Genomic DNA, 21,487 nt, shown 5'->3' on the forward strand with positions numbered 1-21,487 from the left:
ACAATATCTGCAGTAATTCTTACCCATAGACAGTCTCACTTCTAAAAATGAGCAGAGGGGAGATATCTTCACTTATTTGTTTTTTAGGGCCATGCTTATTCTTTGTAATTTTGCAATATTCACTTTTTTATTATTTTGTGGTTATTCTTTCCATTTACTTTATTGTAAATTTTTTCCCTTCAGTTCTAATTATTTCACTTTGCATCATTTCATGTAAGTCTATTTTCTCTACTTCCATTGTTATTTTGTGTAGTACAATAATATTCTTCTTTTATGTTTATATAATCATTCCTCCAAATCAGTGGGAATTTATTTTGTTTTAAATAAACTTTAGATTGTATTGTAATCTTTTATTAAGCCATTTACACATCTTTAAATCTGAGAGCTCTACTACTGAGAAGCTTATGGAACATAACTGATAGGTAAATCCAGAGAAGTTTTTTAACCAAGTATAACATCCAAATCAAAATACTAATTAATTATGCAGGTCTTAGAGTTAAGACTTGGAATGCATCATAAAAATGATCAAAGCTATGAACAAAGAGTTCTCAAAAGAAGAATTGTGAAATACTAGCCTTTAACATTAAGTAATGATCCAAATCACTAATAATAAGATAAATACAAATCAAAATAAACATGAAGATTCACTTCACACCCTCTAAATTGGAAAAAATGAAAAAAAAGATGAATGCACTGATGAATTTTTGGTCAAAATGTGAATTGACACAAAACAGTTTTGGAATACTATTTGGAATTATACAGATAAAATTTTGCCTATTACTCTAGAGATTCCATTATACCCCATTGATGCCATTAATAAAAGAAAATCTCGAACTACACCAAAATATTTATAACAATACTTTTTGTGATAGTAAAGAATTGGAAACAAAGTAAGTTGCCATGAGTTGAGGAATGATTAAACAAATTATGGTACATGATTATAATGGAATTTTAATTGGTGTGCTAAAAAAACCTATATGCAGAGAAGCATTGAAAGGTCTTCATGAACAAAGCATGGTCAAGAAAACAATAGGCTACAACAATGTAAATAGAAAGAACAATCACATATCCAAAACAAGTATAATAAAATTTAAAAGATGAAGAATTACTCAAAAATATAAGAAGAAAACAAATAAAGATATATGGAAGGGAAAGGTTCCCAGGTGTTGAATATTGCACGTTTTTGGATTTTTTCAATGTACTTATTAAATGTACTGCTATTATTTTCTTTCTTTTTTTTCCTTTTTTTTACAAGGCAATAGGGTTGAGTGGCTTTCTCAAGGCCACACAGCTAGGTAATCATTAAGTGTCTGAGGTCAGATTTGAACTCAAGTACTCCTGACTCCAGGGCTGGTGCTCTATCTATTGCGCCACCTAGCCACCCCTATTTTTTTTTTGTCTTTAAAAAACTTACAACTTGTTTTATGAAATGACTTTTTGGGAAGAGAGAGAGGAATACAGTGCTAAATTATGATGACGTCAATAAAAGTTATTTTTAATAGAAACAAAGACCTGGGTTTGGGTCTTACCTTTGACACATACAAGCGTAACTGTCGGCAGGTCACATAACCACTCAGTGGTAGAGGCATAATTATAAATCAGGTGCTGATCTGTACTAGGGAAGTTTAATGTTCTTTGAGAATATTGTATCCTGAGTTTCCCAGCCAAATGAAAATATAGTCTAGCTCTGGAGGTAGGGAGGGAAGGGGAGAGGGAGGGGGGAGGAGGAAGAGAAATAGTTATCAACATTAAATAGCAATCGAACACACAACACTGTGCTAAAGTCAGCTTAAGGTCCTTGTCCTCCAAGAACAAGGTCTTGTAAAGATAAAATAGGCAGAAATTCTGTAAGAAGAATAATATATTGCTAAAGAAAATGATTAAACAGTTATATAGCCTTCACTCTTTTTCAAAATTTTTATGGAAAGTTTGTTGTAGGAATCTCTAGATTTAGTTAGCTGGAGGAATTTTGTGAAGAAAACAAAAATTTTGAAAAAACCTAGAGAATTGGGCAATTTCATAAATTTAGGTATCGATAAAAAAAAAGACATGGAATCAGTCAATCAACAAGTATTAAGTTTTTCTTTTTCTGTTCCATTTTTTACACTGTATGAAGTGCTAGGAGTATTAATAAAAAGGTGAGGTCATTCCTGCCCTCAAAAAGCTTGTATTTTAATAGTATTCTACTAGTCAAGAAAGAGAAAATCATGCAAAATGAGTGAAAAGTGGTTTTGCTTTAGTGTAGTAGTCATGTGGATATGTGAAGGAGGAAAGGGATATTAATTTGCTTGGGCTTATGCAGTAAAGATTTTAATTTTTTCCAAATTTATGTTTTTGACACCTTTTATTTTCACATTGTAAAAATACATCACCATTCCAACCACCAAAAAATTGAACCATCCTTTATAGTAATGAAAAAAGATAAGTAAAACCAATCAGAGGAGTGAGTGACTGACAGTGTATACAACATTATGTAGATGTAATCCCTCATTTCTCTGTTGAGAGGCAGAGGATATATTTCTTTATCTCTTCTCCAGTATCAAGTTGAGTCAGTGATTATCAGTACAGCTGAGTAAAATTCTTAAGTACATTGGCTAACCTACTTTTTACATAGAGAGCAGCGGATTTTTATTCATAAAAGTATCTTTTTTAGAAAATAACATATAGGGGGCGTCTGGGTGGTGCAGTGGATAGAGCACTGGCCCTGGAGTCAGGAGTACCTGAGTTCAAATCCAACCTCAGATACTTAATAATTACTTAGCTATGTGGCCTTGGGCAAGCCACTTAACCCCATTGCCTTGCAAAAAAAAAACAAAAGAAAATTAAAAAAAAAAGAAAATACATAGAACCAAGAAAAGGGGGAGGAGGCATTGCAGCAAAGGACAGATGTCTGTGAGAAACTACTTTTACTATGATGAAGACACTTACCATTCACAACATAATCTTTTATTGGTAAAAGAGATGATCCCATTTTTTAAAGGGTACCAATATAATGTCCTTCTGAATTCTCTTGGGTCACAGCATTGTTGAGTATAGGTTAGTCATTCATAACTGATCAACCTATCAATAGTGAGTTAGGACATTTTAAAAAAATGATTTAAGTAGATGGCATTGATAAACTTATTTGAAAACTTCATATCTCTTGATCATTTATCACTTGGGGAATGGGTCATATATTTATAAATTCGACACAGCTCTCTATTTTTGAGAAACATTTCACTGTTTTTCTCCAGTTATTATTATTAACTGTATTTCCCTCTATCCCCATCCCCATTTATTCTATTTTCTCTCTCCTTTCATCCATTCCCTCCTCAAAAGTGTTTTGCATAGGACTACCTCCTCTTACATTCTTCCTTCCCTTCTGTCACCTATAACCCCCCTCCCCCTTTCTCTCATCCCTTTCTTCTCCACTTTCCTCTAGAGTAAGATAGATTTCTATATCTAATTGAGTATTTGTTATTTCCTCTCTGAGCTAATTCTAATGAGAGTAAGGCTCACTCACTTCCCCTCACTTTCCCCCTTTTCCACTCACTTGCAAAAGTTTTTTCTTGCCTCTTTTATTTGAAATAACTCCCATTCTACCTCTCCCTTTCTTCCAGTTCATCCCTCTCTCATTCATTAACTCCATCTTTAATGTATTATAACTTCACATGCAGCTCCCTCCTGTGCCTTGTCAATATATGCTCCTTCTAACTGCCCTAATAGATGAGAAAGTTCACTTAAATTATCAGTATCATCTTCCCATGTGGGAATATAAGCAGTTCAGTATCATTAAGTCTCTTATGATTTGCCTTTCCTGTTTACCTTTTTTTTTTTTTTAAATGCTTCACTTGAGTCTCATATTTGAAGAGTAAGGCATTCTTTTCCTCATTGTCTTTTTGGAGCTCTTCCCATTTGGTCCAGTCTGGTTTTTAAGATGTTATTTTTTTCAGTATTTTTTGGTATCTCCTTCACCAAGCTGCTGACTTGGTTTTCCTGATTTTTCAGCATCCCTTTCATTTCTCTTTCCAGTTTTTCCTTTATCTCCCTTACTTGATTTTCAAAATCCTTTTTGAGCTCTTCATTGAATTGAGATCAATTCATATTTTTCCTGGAGGCTTTGAATGTAGATTTTAACTTTGTTATCTTCTTCTGAGTATATAATTTGATCTTCCATATGATCATAGTAACTGTCTATGGTTAGATTTTTTTTTCCTTCTTTGCTCATTTGCCCAGTCTATGACTTGATTTTTAATTCTTTGTTGAGGTGAGGCTCTGCTTCCAGCTTGGAGGATGCACTGTCCCAAGCTTTTGAGGGTTTTTGCAGCTATTTTCAGAGATGCTTCTAAGGACCTGCAAATTTTCAATTCTTCCAATGACTTATGATCAAATGAGACATTTGTACCACTCTTTAGGACTGTGCTCTGGTCTGTGGGTGACCACAAGCACCCCCTTTCTGCCCTAGGACCTGCTCTGCTACAAGCAGTATGCCTTGTTTTGCTTCTGCTCTTCTTCCTGGGACTGGGGCCCCAGACTGTGATTTAGAGTATCGACAAAGCAACAGAGTTCTAGGTCAGTGATAGCAAGGAGACCCCTGAAATCTCCTTCTATCCATCTTACTATCCTTGAGCTGTGAGCTCCAGAAGCAGCAGCTGCTGCTGCTGCAGATTCAGTGGTTCCCAAGGCCTGCTCCTGGGGTAGAGTCTATGCTGCTAAGACCTGTGCTCCAATCTCACTACGGTGAAGCAAAGTTTTCCTGCTGACCTTCCAAATTGTCCTTAGAAATCTTTGGGTTGAGTGGTCTAGAAATCATCACTGTTGCCACTGATCCCTTCACTCTATGGTCTATTCCTGGATGGTTGGAGTCAGTTCACTCTGGCAGTTCCTTTCTAATCCCAGTGCAACAGACCATTCTCTTGGATCTTCTAAGTTGTCTTGGGCTGGAAAATTGTTTCATGCTGTCTTTTTGTGAGTTTTGCCACTCTAGAATTTGTTTAGAATCATTATTTAAATGTACTTGGAGTGGTTTGGGAGAGAGCTTGGGCAAGTCCCTGCCTTTCCTCTGCCATTTTGACTCTACTTCCCTGGGGCAGAGATTCTTAATCTTCTTGTGTCATGGACCTCTTTGGCAGTCTGGTGAAAGCTATGGCCCTATTATCAGAATCCTGTTTTTAATGCATAAAATAAAATATATAAGATTTCAAAGGAAACCAATTATATTTAAATATTAATCATTTAAAAATATTGACTTAGATTAAAAATCCCTGATTGAGAGGATATTTGAACAACTATGAATGAAATATAAGAAGCTCTGGATGAGTTATGAGCTGATTTAGGGGAGAGGATAACCATAACACAACAGTTCCATTAATGTATTTATGACAAAATCCTTTGGTAAAACTCCATGGGAAATATTTTGGTTCTCTTTCAGTTTACTTATGAGCCAGATAAATATAAAATTCTGCTTGATGAAAGAGGGAGCAGTGCAGAACACATATTCCTGGTAGATACTGGATAGTTTCTCATAAAACAAAATATTATAAATTGGAGTCCATTTCCTCACTGATTTTCATTTTGTCTGCAGAAAGGACTTTTTTTTTTTTTTTAAGGAAGAGCAGAGGACTTAGTTGGGGAAACTTGTATTCTAAGGCATAAAAAAAATGACATTTTAATAATGTATCAAACTGTAATTCAGCAACACTAGTAGCAACACACTATAAGCACCAAATAAAATGGATTATTTTTTCATGACATGATTCTACAGGAAATCACAGAATCTGAGTGAAAGTAGGCAGGGTTATAATTCTTTGGCATGGAATCTGAAAGACATGAAGGTAAAAGAACAGTTGTTTAATTCAATAGAAGAGTCAAGTCTTCAGCTTTTATCAAATCCCTTCCACAGAATTATAGAAGAGAAAAACATTCATATCCTTCAGGCTGCTAAGATTTTTTTCCACACTTTGTGGAAGGTTCTGTGACTTTCAGAAATAAAGTAATTTGGGGTAAAAGAGGAAAGAGACAAAAGCAAAAATGTAACAGGAAATAAACAAATGGGGAAGTTTATTTCCAGAAATACAGTTGAGACCTAATAATTTCAGAACACTTAGTGTTTTCCAGTAACAGAGAATCTTTTCATTAATTTTTAAAATTGCTTCAATACTTCAAAAGTTTGGAATCTTGTCCTTTTGCCTGTTGCTTCTACTGACATGGGCTTTGGGAATTGATGTTACCAAAAAATTAATTTTCTTTTGGACTGTTTACTGATGAGGGAAAAGTTTGTAGCTAGGTGCTTACAGTGTTGAACTGAGCAAAAGAAAGACCAGAGTTCAAAACTTGCCTCAGACACTATCTGTGTGAGCCTGAGAAAGTAGTCACTTAACCTTTCTCAGTCTTTCAAGTTAATTTTCTTCAATTAAAAATTATTTTCTCTTCCTTTTTTCCTCTTCCCTCCCAAAAAAAAGAAAGGAAAGAAGAAACAAACGTGCCTGTTCAAGCAAAATAAATTCCTTTATTGTATATGTTCAAAAATTGTGCCATTTTTTTTTTACTCTGAGTCCATTACTTCTCTGTGAAATGAGACACCTGAAAGGGAGGGAGGAAAGAAGGAAGGAAAGAGAAGGAAGAAAGGAAAGAAGAGAGGGAGGGAGGGAAGGAAGGAAAGGGAAGAGAAGGAAAGACTTAGTAAAAACTTAACTACATGCAAAGGACTGTGTACCTTGAAAAGTGAGACAACCCGCCCCTCCTTTGGAGCTCAGGTTCTAATGGGGGGAGACAACAGATGGAAGGTGTTCTTTACTTGAAAACTGTTCATGATGAAAGCAGAAAATAATAGCATATAACTCCTTGTTGGGGGGGAGGGGGATGATAGAATGACATGATGAATGTAAAGTGCTTAGTAAACCTTAAAATACTATATAAATGGTGGTAGTGGTTATTCATCTCTTGGTCCTGATAGAAAAATAGTTTGAAGTCCCTCATATGGCTTTCTAGTAGGATCTGACCTATTAGAGCTTGCATTTTCTTCTAGCATGTTTTTTGACAACTACTACAAAACATCTTTTTCTTTAATATGTTTCTTTGATGTCATTCTTTATTCTGTTTTTGCTATGCAATTATATAATTGTTTGCCAGGCCATTAAAACTATTTTTTATCTTATTCTGAATTTAATGAACACCAAAACAGTACATTTCCATATGCAAAGTGAAACAGAACATATGCAAAAAATGTTAATTTCTGTTAACTGCAGCTTAAATTTTTTTTTTAATTTAAGGCAATGGGGTTAAGTGATTTGTCCAAAGTCACACAGCTAGGCAATTATTAAGTGTCTGAGTCCAGATTTGAACTCAGATACTCCTGACTCCAGGGCCATTGCTCTATCTGCTGTAATACTTAGCCACCCCTTACAGCTTCTTTTTTTTAGAAAGATTTTTATTTATTTTGAGTTTTACAATTTTTCCCCTAATTTTGCTTCCCTCCCCCCACCCACCACACAAGGCAGTCTGTTAGTCTTTACATTGTTTCCACGGTATACATTAATCTAAGTTGAATGTGTTGAGAGAGAAATCATATCCTTGAGGAAGAAAAAATAAAGTATAAGAGATAGCAAAATTACATAATAAGATAACAGGTTTTTTTTTTTCTAAATTAAAAGTAATGGTCTTTGGTTTTTGTTTAAGCTCCACAATTCTTTCTCTGGATACAGATGGTATTCTCCATCACAGATACCCCCAAATTGTCCCTCATTGTTGCACTGATGGAATGAGCAAGTTCATCAGGGTTCATCATCACCCCCATGTTGCTGTTAGGTTGTACAATGTTTTTCTGGTTCTGTTTATCTCACTCAGCATCAGTTCATGCAAATCCTTTCATGCTTCCCTGAATTCCCATCCTTCCTGGTTTCTAATAGAACAATAGTGTTCTATGACATATATACCACAGTATGTTAAGTCATTCCCCAATTGAAGGACATTCACTTAATTTCCTATTCTTTGCCACCACAAATAGAGCTGCTATGAATATTTTTGAACAAGTGATGTTTTTACCCTTTTTCATAATCTCTTCAGGGAAAGACCCAGTAGTAGCATTGCTGGATCAAAGGTTATGCACATTTTTGTTGCCCTTTGGGCATAATTCCAAATTGCTCTCCAGAAAGGTTAAGTTCACAGCTCCACCAACAGTGTAATAGTGTCCCAGATTTCCCACATCCCTTCCAACATTGATCATTTTCCTTTCTGGTAATATTGACCAGTCTGAGAAGTATGAGGTGGCACCTCAGAGATGCTTTAATTTGCATTTCTCTAATAAGTAATGATTTAGAGCAATTTTTCATATGACTATGGATTGGAACAAAAATTTATCAAGTGCCTACTATGTGATCTACTAAGTGTTGTTACATTTATTATCTCATTTTATCCTCACAACCTTGGAAGGTTGGTGAGGACACTGAGATAGAAGTGAAGTAACTTGCCCAGGGTCACAGACCTAGAAAGAGTCTGAGACCAAATTTGAACTTCAATCTTCCTGACTCCAGATCTGATACCCTCTCCTCTATTGCCACCTAGCCCCAATGAAAGTTGAGGGGTTTGACTAGATAACTTTTGGGTGTATTTTTAATCCCTCTATTCCTGTGAGGCTTTTCTTTGTTCCATGATAGATTTATTTTGAAGGGAAAAAACCCAAAGCTAATACTATGTAAAATTTGAGATAATAATCAAATTCCAGTATGAGGCAGGATATTTAAGTATATGGATTTGTGTGTTGGGGGGGCAGGGGGCAAGAATGTTTGGTCTTTTTTTTTTCTGTTAAATGTATTTTATTTTTTCCAATAACATGTAAAGATAGTTTTCAACATACATTTTTTTTTGGTTTTTCTATGACAGTGGGATTAAAGTGATTTTCCCAATGTCCCACAGCTAGATAATTATTAATTGTCTGAGGCTGTATTTGAACTCAGGTCCTCCTGACTCCAGGTTCTATCTACTGTGTCACCTAGCTGCCCTCTCAACAACATACTTTTTTTTTAAAAAGATTTTAAGTTCCAAAATTTTACCCTTCCTCCCTTCCCTACTTCTCTGCAAAACATCAAGCAAGTTGATACAAGTTATACATGTTTAATCATGTTACACATATTTCCATATTAGTCATGTGAAAGAAGTATCAGAACAAAAGGGGGAAAAGCATGAGAAACAAAAAACAAAAAAATTTTTTAAAGTGAAAAAAGTATGCTTTGGTCTGCATTCACATTCCATAGTTTTTTCCCCCCTCTGGATGTGGTTGGCTTTTTCCATCACAAGTCTTTTAGAACTCTTTGGCCACTGTATTGTTGAGAAGAGTATGTTTATCATTACTCAGTGTTGTTAATTAGTATGTACAATGTTCTCTTGGTTCAGCTCACTTCACTCAGCATCAGTTCATGTAAGTCTTTCCAGGTTTTTCTGAAATTTTCCTGCTCATGATTTCTTATTGTCTATCACATTCATATACTTGTTCAACCATTCCCCAGCTGATGGGTGTTCCTTTAATTCTTTGCCCCTACACAAGAGCAAGTACAGGGATTCTCAACCATTTTTGTAATATGAACTCCTTTGGGCATCTAGTGAAGCCAATGAACTTCTCAATATCATATTTTTTAAATAATTGAAGGAAATGCTTAATATTTATAGAAGTTAGTTAAAAAATGATTTTTAAAAAATATAAGTTCAAGGATCTCCTGGCATCTATCCTGTCCATCTAAAGGTACATGGACTCCCCAGTTAAGACTTTTTGTTTTAGTGGATAAAGAACTGACTTGAAATGAGTTTTTATTTTGCATAATGGGAGAAAATTTTCTTGCTGGGGGGATTCCCTATACTGGCATAATCACAGACTGGAGACCCTACTACCTCGTAAAGCAAGCTATATGAAACTAATCAATATAATTTTAAGCAGGGTGCTTCCAAATGAGTATACAAGTTAGACAGGAGACTCTAGTGTTTCTGGATAGATTTTGGTCCCTACTGTTATTGTACACATTTTACTGGTTGTCAGTTTCCTCCTGAAAATATGATACCCAGACATGAATGTATGGTTCCAATTGCAATCTGATGAGGACAGAAGAATCACCTTTTTGAGAGTCCCTTAGCTCACACTGAAGGATTCCTTAGGGACCAAGCAGCCATTGGTTCACAGTTCTCAGGAAAATATTAGATTATCCTCAAATTCATAGTATGATTGTTTAACTGAGATGTTATAATTATCCAAGAAACACTGTTCATGGCAACCTTTACAATATTGGTTCTACCAATCTACCTTTCTACCATTGACACTTTCTATAATCCTGGTAGTCTTTCTACCCTCTCCCTCCCTGTCTGTCTGTGTCTTTCTCTCTCTCTGTCTCTCTCTCTCTCTGTCTCTGTCTCTCTCTTTCTCTCTCTCTCTCTCTCTCTCACTCTCTCTCTCTCTCTCTCTCTCTCTCTCTCACACACACACACACACACACACACACACACACACACACTTTTTCTCCTTACCTTTGTCATTTTCATTAATTTTAAGCATATTTTACCTCGATGAAAATTTAATCAGGGACATGTTGAATAGCATGATCTGCCTTGGATTCCATGGCTTCATGAGTATTGTGAAATCTAGTGACTACTGATCCATAAGTGAATCTGTAACTTAAAGTAAAGTCAAAAATTATTTGTCAGTTTTGGTTCTATGTGTTTTATTGAGGAAAGGACTACCTGTATAAAATGCTTCAAGAATTTTTAGGGGAGATTTTAAAAAAAATTTTAAAATAATACATTTAGAAATGGATACAAGACTTAGTATGGCATAGTAGACAAACTAGCTGATATAGAAGTCAGGAGGACCTGGGTTTCCTGTTCCGTTTCTCCTACTTATTGTTTGTGACCCTGGCCAAGTCACTTAACATTTCTCTGATTTAGGCAAATGGCTGAGATTAAAGAGGGGGGGCTCTTCACTGATAGAGGAAGTTTTTTTCATCATATATGCCAAAAAAAAATACAAGTCTGGTTTAAAAAAATGGAAACAGTGTGATGGAATGGAAGAAACCCTAGATCTGCAATTTATCATCCTGAATCCTAATCCCATTTTTTCAATCTGTGTGGTTTTGAGCAAGTTAGTATCACTTCTATGAACCTCGGTTTCTTGAGCTCTTTTTAAAAACAGTGGTTGAAAGAATTGATTTCCAAAGTTCATTCCAGCTCTAAAATTCTAAGACTTGTCACATAATAGTACTGATTACTATGGTAGTTAAGATCATTTGTCTGAGGAAATTTTTTTTTTAGTTTTTTTTGTAAAGCAAATGGAGTTAAATGGCTTGCCCAAGGCCACACAGCTAGGTAATTATTAAGTGTCTGAGATCGGATTTGAACCCAGGTACTCCTGACTCCAGGGCCAGTGCTTTATCCACTATGCCACCTAGTCACCCCTGGAAATTTTTTTTTAATGATAAAATTCTACCTAGATTTTTTTGGGAAATTTTTTTATTGGTTCAATTTATTTTTAAATAACATTCATTTTTTTCTCTCTCAGTGTGTTATGCCTTATAAAAAAGATTTTTAAAACTAAAAAAAAAATCCAAAAAAAACAATTTGGGAAAAACAGGTAACAGTATCCTCTACCTCTAATTTCCTACCTCTACAAGAAATGAGGGGCCTCTCCATAGATATTAAGTTATGTCCTTGGTATATAATAGACATTCAATAAATACTCATTTAATTGCTTTTTAAATTTTAATAGTAGGCCAATTATTCTTTCCCAGCTACTGAAAATTCTAGCTTTATAATACTGTAACTTTTTCTATTCTATTGAAGCAGTAAGAACAAAATGTATTGTGAAAACCTGGCTCCAGGGCACATTGTTCCATGTCCTGGATGAGAACACATCATTTGGCAGAAGGGAAGATGCACAGTTAGGTGGTCAGTTTTGCTTCCCATGAACCTGCTCTTCAAAGCATTAACTTTGGTTCACTTGGGGATCAGTCAATGGCCCCTTCCACCTGGTACAGTCCAAATCTAGAATTTGGTCACATCAGTTGATTTTCTGTTCATGCCATATTAAATTTCCAATCAGTCTCAACTAGGAAATCTATAGCAATTCACATGACTGCTGTGCCAGCTTCTGTTTGCCTGGACAATTTACGGAATCAAAATTAAACTTCATACTGTGTCATTTCCCCCTTTGCAAATTGATGAGAGAGGTTCTACTCGCTTATAAAATATTGGCATATATAATTGCTTGGCTAGTATATAGACTATGCACTTGATAGAAAAGAGAAATTGTTGCTATTTCTCACCCCCTCCACCAAGTTTTCAAATGAATAAAGGAACTCTATTGTCCTCTGCTGGCAGACCAGGGAAATGCAGGTGACATCTTTCAACTACCTTAATTCCTTCTATTAGAATTTAGAAGCAGAACTAAATAGAAAGGGAGAAACATTAATACATGTGAAAACATTTAAGGTAGGTAAGATAGCTAGAAGTTTAGAAGTTAGTGTTGTACCTGAGTTGCAGTTTCTTTAGGATAATAATAGTGATACAATGCTCATTTAACCTTTTAGATGTTTTCTTTGGCATGAGACCTTAGGAAGTTAAGAAAACAACCACCACCCAAACAATGAAACAAATGAAGGATAATGAGAATGTATAAATGTTGTCTTTCAAGAATAAACTATCAATAATTATATATTTCCTGTTCAGGTTCTGCCTAGTCTTTAAGTATTATTATTATAGCACATTGTTTGAGCCAGGTTCTACCTGTAGTCTTTTAGAAAAGAAACACTTTTTTTAGAAAAAAAAGTATTTTAAAAATTTCGCTATGATAAAAATATCCATGTTAAATCAGTGGTTAAAGACAGCTATTGTACAAAGTTGCTTTAGCAATTCTATCAGACTGTAGGATAGTTCTAGACTGTAAGAAAATAAACTTGGAGTCTTTGTTTTGAACAGCTATAATAAGCTGGTGTAGTCCAACTCGGTTGGCCATGGCCAATAAAAATAAACTGACTTGACACATTTTATGATAACCTTTGAGAAGTCCCTAACTCAATCATTGGGTGACGGGGGAATTTTCTGATTTTTACTGGCCTACTGGCTGTTCCCAGCAACCTCATGTTACCAGTATTTGCTTTTTAAAATGTTAAGGCCATTTTGTTTTGTTTTAGTAGATTCCCAAAGAGCTTAGGGCTGGGAAAATATTTTTAGTCGTATTCTTGAAAAATATTCTATTTTTGTTGTGCACTTAAACATCAAATATTTAATGTATAGTAATGCTAGCTTTAATAATAGTTTTAAGGCTTAGAAAATGCTTTATATATGTTATCTCATTTGATCCTCATGGCAGTGATGTGGTACTACTACTACTACTACTACTACTACTACTACTACTTCTACTACTACCATCACCTCTACTACTGCCACTATTATTTCTACTACCATCACTGCCACTACTACTACTACTACTACTACTACTACTACTACTACTACTACTACTACTACTACTACTGTTACTATTGCTACTACTACTACTACTACTACTACTACTACTACTACTACTACCACCCCCATTTTACAGATGACCAAACTGATGCTTTTTGAGGTAGTGACTTTCCTATGGTCCTACAGTCAAGATTCAAGATTCAAATTCAGACCTTCCTGATCTCAAAGGATCCACTCTAGCACCTGGTTTCCTCCAAAAATTATCAGGCAATGTAGACTCTAGAAATGTGTTTCTTTAAGTTCTATACATTTCAAAATATTAAAAAAGGATAAACAAGTTGAATTTCCAAAGCCACTTATCCTAGAATGCTCACCTTTTAATTGTTTCTCTAGTGGATTGATTCCTAGCTCATTCTCTTTTCCCTAGTTGACCTTGGTTATGTTTCAAATTTTAATTCACATATCAGCCCTCTTCCTCTCCATTTCCCAAAGAAATGTCATCTGCTCTTACCACCTGACCTTTAGAGACTCTGTTTATAAATAGTGCCCAGCACTCAGCCAAGGGTTAGCCAAAAGCTATCAAAGCAGGGCATCAACTTGCTTAAATGGGGAAGAGCTAACAGTCCCTTAAAAGAAGTGGGACTCATCACATGGTAGTATCACAGGCTCCCAAATTTTAGAGTTAAATGGTAGCTTAAAAGGGCATCAAGTCCAACTCCCCCTTTTTGTAATGAAAGAACTGGGACACAGAAAGCATAAGTGATCTGTCTAAAGAATTCCAGCTAACATCTGAGGCATTATTGAAACCCATGCTATCCTTTATTGTTTTCATCACTTTCCCCCTTCATTTGGTATTGTTTCCCCTGATCTCTCCCTGTAATCCCTTTCTGATAGGTCATTGTTATTATGCAATGGGTTCCTTCCTATCTTGTGTGATAAGACTTTGTGTTATGTCCATCTTTATTCCCCCTTCTTTAACATGTTTTCCTTTCCTGGGTTTTCTTAGTCTTTCACTTTAAGCCTGCACATGCCTGTAGTTCTATAGATATTGTTTAATTCCACTGATTCTATACTTACAGGATATAGTTTTTTAGTGTTTGCATTCATGGATATTTCCATTTGTATTTACTCTCTTTTTCTAATGGACAGATATTATCTTCAGGTTAATAACTATGGGGTTTTTTTTCGGATTATTATCCAAAAAGAACTAGAAGGGCTTCTTCAATATTGTCTAGCCCAACCACCTTCTCTAACATTTTGCCTTGTACCCAGTCAACATTCACTGACCATGGAAACCCTGGACCACAGTTGTATTTTGGCAATGATTTTCAAAAGGGGGAAAAATGATGGATGATGGTGCAAACTAACCAGTGTGATTCTTCGTTTTCCCCAAAGGGTAAGGATCTCCTATTAATCAACCTGTTTTCTTTTTTTTGTGTGTGTCCTAGGCTTCCTCTTCACAAATCAAATTCAGAAGAAGGCTCCATAGGTCAGTACTACTTGCTTACTTTGACTCTGGCTGTTGATGTTTGCTTTTGTCCAGGGGCTATCTTGGCAACTTCCATTATGGTTACAATATTGCATGTTATATTCTTTTTTCATTTTTTTTTTTTTTAGTTTTTGCAAGGCAATGGGGTTAAGTGTCTTGCCCAAGGCCACACAGGTAATTATTAAGTGTCTGAGGTTGGATTTGAACTCAGGTACTTCTGATTCCAGGGCCGGTGCTCTATCCACTGCACCACCAAGCTGCCCCACCATGTTATATTCTTAAATATTTAAGACCCCTGAAACCATGGACCCTCTAAGTAAGCAACTTCTAGTTTCCTTCTCCGAGGAAGAGATGAATTATAATTTAAAGGAGGGTCTTTTATTTTGCCTCTAGTAGAGGAGAAGTTTGGTAAGGGGCTCCAGTATCTGTTTCTTGCACATTATCTGTCATTGCCAGTCTAGACTCTGACAGAAGCAAGGTTGTAATCTCTGAGTTTATGGAGCAATTGTGTCCTCTGATTGCAGAGGCTATGGAAAAGTCAAAGCTAGAAATCCTCCCCCTTGTTGCTTTGGTCATGCCATGTAACTGCAGCATCCAAGTAGCATCCCCCCCCCCCCCCAGAATGAATAATAGGCTGCTTCAAACCCACTCTCTCACCACCCACATCTTCCCTTTTCATTTTGCCATTTTTCTTAGTAATACCTGGTATTACACTGACTTCTTCTCATGGCATGTTTGGATAGTGGGTTTTTTTTAATTCTGAAGTCACAAATTTTAATGCAAAACTTGTAGAACAGGATAGGGATTCTGAGTTTTCAGTTCTTAGATGTCAGCTTTCCCCATCACCCAACATTACTTTTTTTTTCAAATCAGAGTAGTTATCCTATTGGCCAATCTCCAGTTAAGTGGCAAAGTCATCCAAATAGATTTGAGAGCAATCTCTGTTTGTGCTATAGATGAAAATAAGTTCCTTGAACCCACTCAGACACATGCATCAAAAACCCATCTAAGATTTCATGTGTGAGGACTTAGGAGCATAAACCAGGGAAAACAATTGGTCTTCTCAGTGGGTCCATAAAATGTGTGAGTTTTTCTGGTATCTTTTTTGTTTCCCCTACTTACTTAAAACCAAGGAATCAATGGGAGTAATTAGGGACCTATCATTGGGGGGTGTGTGTGTGTGTGTGTGTGTGTGTGTGTGTGTGTGTGTGTGAGAGAGAGAGAGAGAGAGAGAGAGAGAAGTTGGTCTTCATTCTTTCCTTTCTTCCCTTCTCTTCTTCCTTTCTTTCTTCTTTTCCCTCTCCCTTTCTCTTTTACCCCTTTCCCATTTCTCCCCTCCTCTCTTTCCCCATTTTTCTCTCCTTTTCTCTCTCTCTCTCTCCCCCTCTCCCTTCTTCCCTCCCTCCCTTCCTTTTTTAATTTAGAGTTTAGTCTAAATAACTGTGGCCAAATTTGAAAGGGGAAAAAACTAGCACAGCTAAGACCTAGTTAGACATATTACCTAAACAAATTTCTAAGTGAATGGAACATCTATTCCTGTGAATAAATATAAATAATGTTTCTTCATATCCCAGCTTAACTCTCTCAACCTTTTCTCATTCCAGACAATTTTAATTTCCTTTAAACTGTTATGTATTCACTTAGCAGTATTTTTTCATCTCAAAATTAAGGGGAGGAAAAAAACAATATTTTTTGTTGAATCAAAGTAATCTTTGCAAGTTTTGAATTTTAATAACTTCCTTTTCATTTTCATGTGACTATTACTTGTACTTGTGACTATTACTTGTATTTTTTGTCCTTTTAGGAAAAGGAGATTGGAAAAAGAAAAACAAGTATTTCTGGCAGAACTTCCGCAAGAACCAGAAAGGAATAATGAGGCAGACATCCAAAGGTACCATTGCATAAACTATATTTTTTTCTTACTCTCTCAAACACTGAGAAGTTTATTCCATAAATTAAAATGGGATGTTGTGAATTGTTTAACTCATTACTTGTACTCCCAAAAATAAGTTAAAACTCTTCTTAATTTATTGCTACTGCTCTAAGACTTGGACTCTATAAATCTTTGGTGCAAAGGAAAATGAGATAAAAAGGGTAAGAAATTCTTAATATTTAGAGAATATTAATTCAAACATTGTGCCAAGTTCTTTATAAATATTGTCTCATTTGTTCCTCACAACAAAATGGAAAGGTTATTATTATCCCTATTTTGCAGTTGAGGGAACTGAGGCAAACAGAAATTAAACAATTTGTCCATGGTCACACAGCTAGTAACTGTTCAAGCCAGGTTTGAGCCTAGGTCAGGGTTCTATTTACTATGTCACTTAAGCTGCTTCATGAGAGACCATAGTAAGTCATCCAGAGTCACCATAGATCATAAATAGAAGAACAGAAACTTGAATTCACTTCCTCAGACTTTAAAATGTGATCTCTCCAAGGAAGTAAATTGATTTTTCTTGATGATTCAGAGATTTAGATATTTTCCCAGTATTGGCTCACCCTCAAAGACAATCAGCTATTTTCCTGATGGTTCACAAGACCACCTGCATTTTTGACATTTTCCTGGGTAAGGGAATAACTTGTAGCTTATTGTCTCTGGGAACTATCTAAATATCTTACACCATGGGGATTTTCCCATCCTCCCTAGTGAAGGCACTCCGTTCTTTGCTTTGTTTTGTCTTGTCGTTCCCATAGTAAATATTCAATTTTGGTGTTATGTTATGCTTTGCTAGTATTACATGAAACTACTTTTTAGAATCCAGTACAGCTGACTTGTGGGCAGCTTTTGTTAATGTCAAATGAAAATTTTAGCTACATACTGTTTATGTGCCCAGAGTTTTCACTTACAAATAGGACTCTTGGATATACCTCTCTGCTCAGAAGATTTCTTTTTTCTATAATAAACTAAAGGGGAAAGGAAAAGCTCACACCATCACCATGGATTTGTGGGCCAGCACACCTCAATTTATTGGCTGTATTTGGCATGGTATATTTTTGAGGTTGACTTATGTTTGTAGGAGTCATTTTTATGCCAGACTTGGAGGAAGACTCGAACCGTCAAGCCTTCTCTTCATAGTACTTGCCTAGAATTATTCAAGAATAGAAATCAATCTAAGATCTAAGCACCCCATTATAGATGAATAGCAAAAACTTACCAGACCACTATAGATGAAAACAACCACCACCACAAAGCCATCCTATTTCCTTGTCTCTTCTCAGTTTCCCCTTTTTCCTCAATTAGAGGTGAAATGAGTAGTAAAGTAAATGCTATTAGCTATTCACCATTTCCTCTCTGTGTTTAGATAGATGAAAAATAGAGAGAACTTGATGATAGGTGTGCATTGATTGAGAGTGAAATGGAAATGACAAAGGAAAACAGAAAGAAAGCAGATTTAGAACAACCTCTAGCTTGAATCTGTCCCTATAAGTTTTAAACCAAACTCTTTCACCTTACCTCTGCAAAGATAGTCTATAGCTGAGAATCTTAATGACATAAGAAGTCAGTAAAGGATATATGAGAAAGACAGAGCAGGGGGAGAAAGATGTATGACTACAATGCATACTTATTCCCACTCTGTTTGTTAAAGCCAGCATACTTTCACAGATGGATCCTTTCCCACAATGCTGACTAAAGGTTCAGCCCTTGCTAACATGGTTCAAATATATTACAGATGACAGGAATCTGTAATGTAGGAAAGCTCTTTAGAAGTAATATAACAAGAGTTTTCAGCTGCAACTCTGACTGTTGAGTCGGAAGCCAGATGGTCTTATTATCCTCATTTTATAGTTGAGAAACTGAGGCTAAACAATGTTAAATGACTTAACCAGTATTGTCCCATTAGTAGGTGTCCATGATAGAAATCAAATTGAGGTTTTCCTGACTCCAAGACCAATGTTCTATCACTCTGCCCTCCAGATGCCTACCATCCTCACAAAATAGTAAAACTGTAACTGCTAATGTTGTAGGTATGGGTGTATATGGGTATGTGTGTGTGTGTGTGTGTATATGCATATTTTTGCTGATGATGGACAAGTGAGGCTTATAAAACATACCTTTTAATGAATAAAAATGGGTCATCTATGATTTTATTGAAAGAATTCATTAGTATAATTTTACAGTTTATGAAGCTTTATTTTTGCTCTACCATTTGTCTTGTACTGAGTTCTTTTTTTTATTATGCCAGGACTTCCCAACATTTTACAAGTGATACAATTTGTCTCATATATTGCAAAGTAAAAGAAATCCAAAGAGCCCTACAAAATTACTTCTATGGTACTATAAAGACATAATCCCACTGGCAAATAAAAGTTCCTTATATCTTTGAGTCTGAAACTATCATGTTGGATCTTCTTTATGAAAGCTTCCATCACTTTTTTGTTTCATTTCTATCTTCACTTTGTTTCCAAGTTTGATGTGCTGTTATTAAATTGTAACACAATACTGCCACCTTACTGTCCCATTAATACAATGCAAAGGGAGACCACTCCACTCACTTCAAAAGGTTACTGCTGTGAGATTAGCATTTAGGATTTTTGGCAATTTGCTATCTCAAACATATTTTTTCCCTTCCTTTTTCTTATATCCAGGAGAAGATGTTGGTTATGTGGCAAGTGAGATAACAATGAGTGATGAAGAACGTATTCAACTTATGATGATGGTGAAAGAAAAGATGATCACTATTGAGGAAGCCCTTGCCAGGGTAAGATATTAGAGATAAGTAGCTTAACACTTCCTCTTACTTGGCATACCATATCTTAAATCACCTTGGAATAATGAAGGGAATAGACCTGTGATGGTTGAGATGTTATTTTGATGATATTTTGGTGGTGTTCTCTTTTTTTTTCTTTTTTCTCTCTTTTTTTTTTTAGATTTTTCAAGGCAATGGGGTTAAGTGGCTTGCCCAAGGCCACACGGCTAAGTAATTATTAAGTGTCTGAGGTCAGATTTGAACCCAGGTACTCCTGACTCCAAGGCCGGTGCTCTATTCACTGTGCCACCTAGCCACCCCTCTTTTCTTTCTTTCAATAATATTTTATTTTTTCAGTTATATATCAAAGCAATTTTTAGCATTTATTTTTTAAATTTTGAGATCCAAATTCTCTCTCTCCTTCCCTCCCCTCCCTGCTCCCTGAGGTGGTAAACAATTTGAAATATCAAGACCTCTATTTTAACAAAATAATAGTGAATATTTTATTTAGGTATTGCAACAGATATATGACTGGAATATTTCAACTATGATAATAATTTAATAGCTAACATTTACAGTAATAACTAACAAAATAGAGTGTTTTAAGATTTATAAAGCTCTTTAAATGTTATAGTGGTAATTAATTTTAGTGCTTTAAAGTTTGCAAAGCAGTTTAAATATTATTTCATTTGATCTTCACAACAGCTATGAGCTAGATGGTCTTATTATCTTCATTGTACATTTGAGAACCTGAGGCTAAGCGATGTTAAATGACTTGACCTGTATTATACAGTTATTAGGTCTCCATGGTGAAATCAAATTCAGGTCTTCCCACCTCCAGGACCCAATGTTCTATCCACCATGCTATCCAGCTGCCTACCAATAAAGTTGATGAAATTACAGGTCTGATCTCTATCCCTGTCCCTATTACCACCATGTTTCAACTTCTTATAGGAAATTTCTATGCACAATGCCCTGTATATAAAAAAAAAAAATCAACTACTGAGCTGGTAGTTGTTGTCCTTCACTCAGGAAGAGGACCAAAATGACATCACTATGCTAACTTAAAGTTACAGTGTGTCTCTAACTGACCAGACCAATATAAGCGCAGAAGACTCTACCACAGGTCAGACACAAATAGCCCTTACGAATAATTGGGATAGATTCTCTAAATTTGCACATCTCACATTTGTTTTGAGAAATACTGAGCTAACCAATACATAAATCTCTCTCTCTCTCTCTCTCTCTCTCTCTCTCTCTTTAGTTTACAGAGCACTTTGGAGGGTTTAAAAAACCCATAGAACATAAAGTACAATTGCTTGTCATGGCAGAAAGTTCTTTAGCTAGATAAACAGAAGAAATGGAGACACTCCCATGATAAGACAGAAATTAGTGGTTCAAGATAATAATAATACTAACAACAACCTGAACCGGCATTTATATGTCCATTATAGTTTGCAAAGGGTTTTTTTACAGACAGTATCTCATTTGAGATTATTATAGTCATTGAATCACAACAGTATCAGAGGTATCATGTTATAAATATGAGTTGTACTAGGTCCCCCCCACAAACCCTGACTGGAGACTCCCCCCAAGTTTAAAAGATGCTTTTTCTATAGTTTTTAAGCTAAAATAAAACAAAACCTTTAGGGATTTTTTTGGGGAGGGGGGAAGGTGCATTTAAGCTATTACTGATTGCTACTGATATTTAAAATGAAGCAGGCTAGATGTTCATGTTGCTCTTAGACAATCTGTTAACTACTGAGTACCCATTTGATATGCTAAGGCAGAAGTTCATTAAGTCACATTCTTATGATGAAACAATTAGATGATTGACTCAATGATTTTTCCTTTTAACCTGATGATTGGGTATGGATGACAGTCTAAGATG

General features: G+C 35.6%; 1 protein-coding gene across 2 annotated transcripts in view; it reads left to right on the plus strand.

The window, feature by feature from the left end:
• The window catches only part of SASH1 (SAM and SH3 domain containing 1), a 471,174-nt gene that overhangs the window by 363,611 nt on the left and 86,076 nt on the right, over window positions 1-21,487 (plus strand). For both annotated transcript variants that reach the window (XM_074187791.1, XM_074187790.1), the window contains exons 5-7: window positions 14,868-14,908; window positions 16,713-16,799; window positions 19,496-19,608. In XM_074187791.1, coding sequence (XP_074043892.1) covers window positions 14,868-14,908; window positions 16,713-16,799; window positions 19,496-19,608 — 241 coding nt within the window. The remainder of the gene's footprint in view (window positions 1-14,867; window positions 14,909-16,712; window positions 16,800-19,495; window positions 19,609-21,487) is intronic.

Source organism: Macrotis lagotis, chromosome 5 (genome assembly GCF_037893015.1).
Source record: "Macrotis lagotis isolate mMagLag1 chromosome 5, bilby.v1.9.chrom.fasta, whole genome shotgun sequence".
Classification (NCBI taxonomy): domain Eukaryota; kingdom Metazoa; phylum Chordata; class Mammalia; order Peramelemorphia; family Peramelidae; genus Macrotis; species Macrotis lagotis.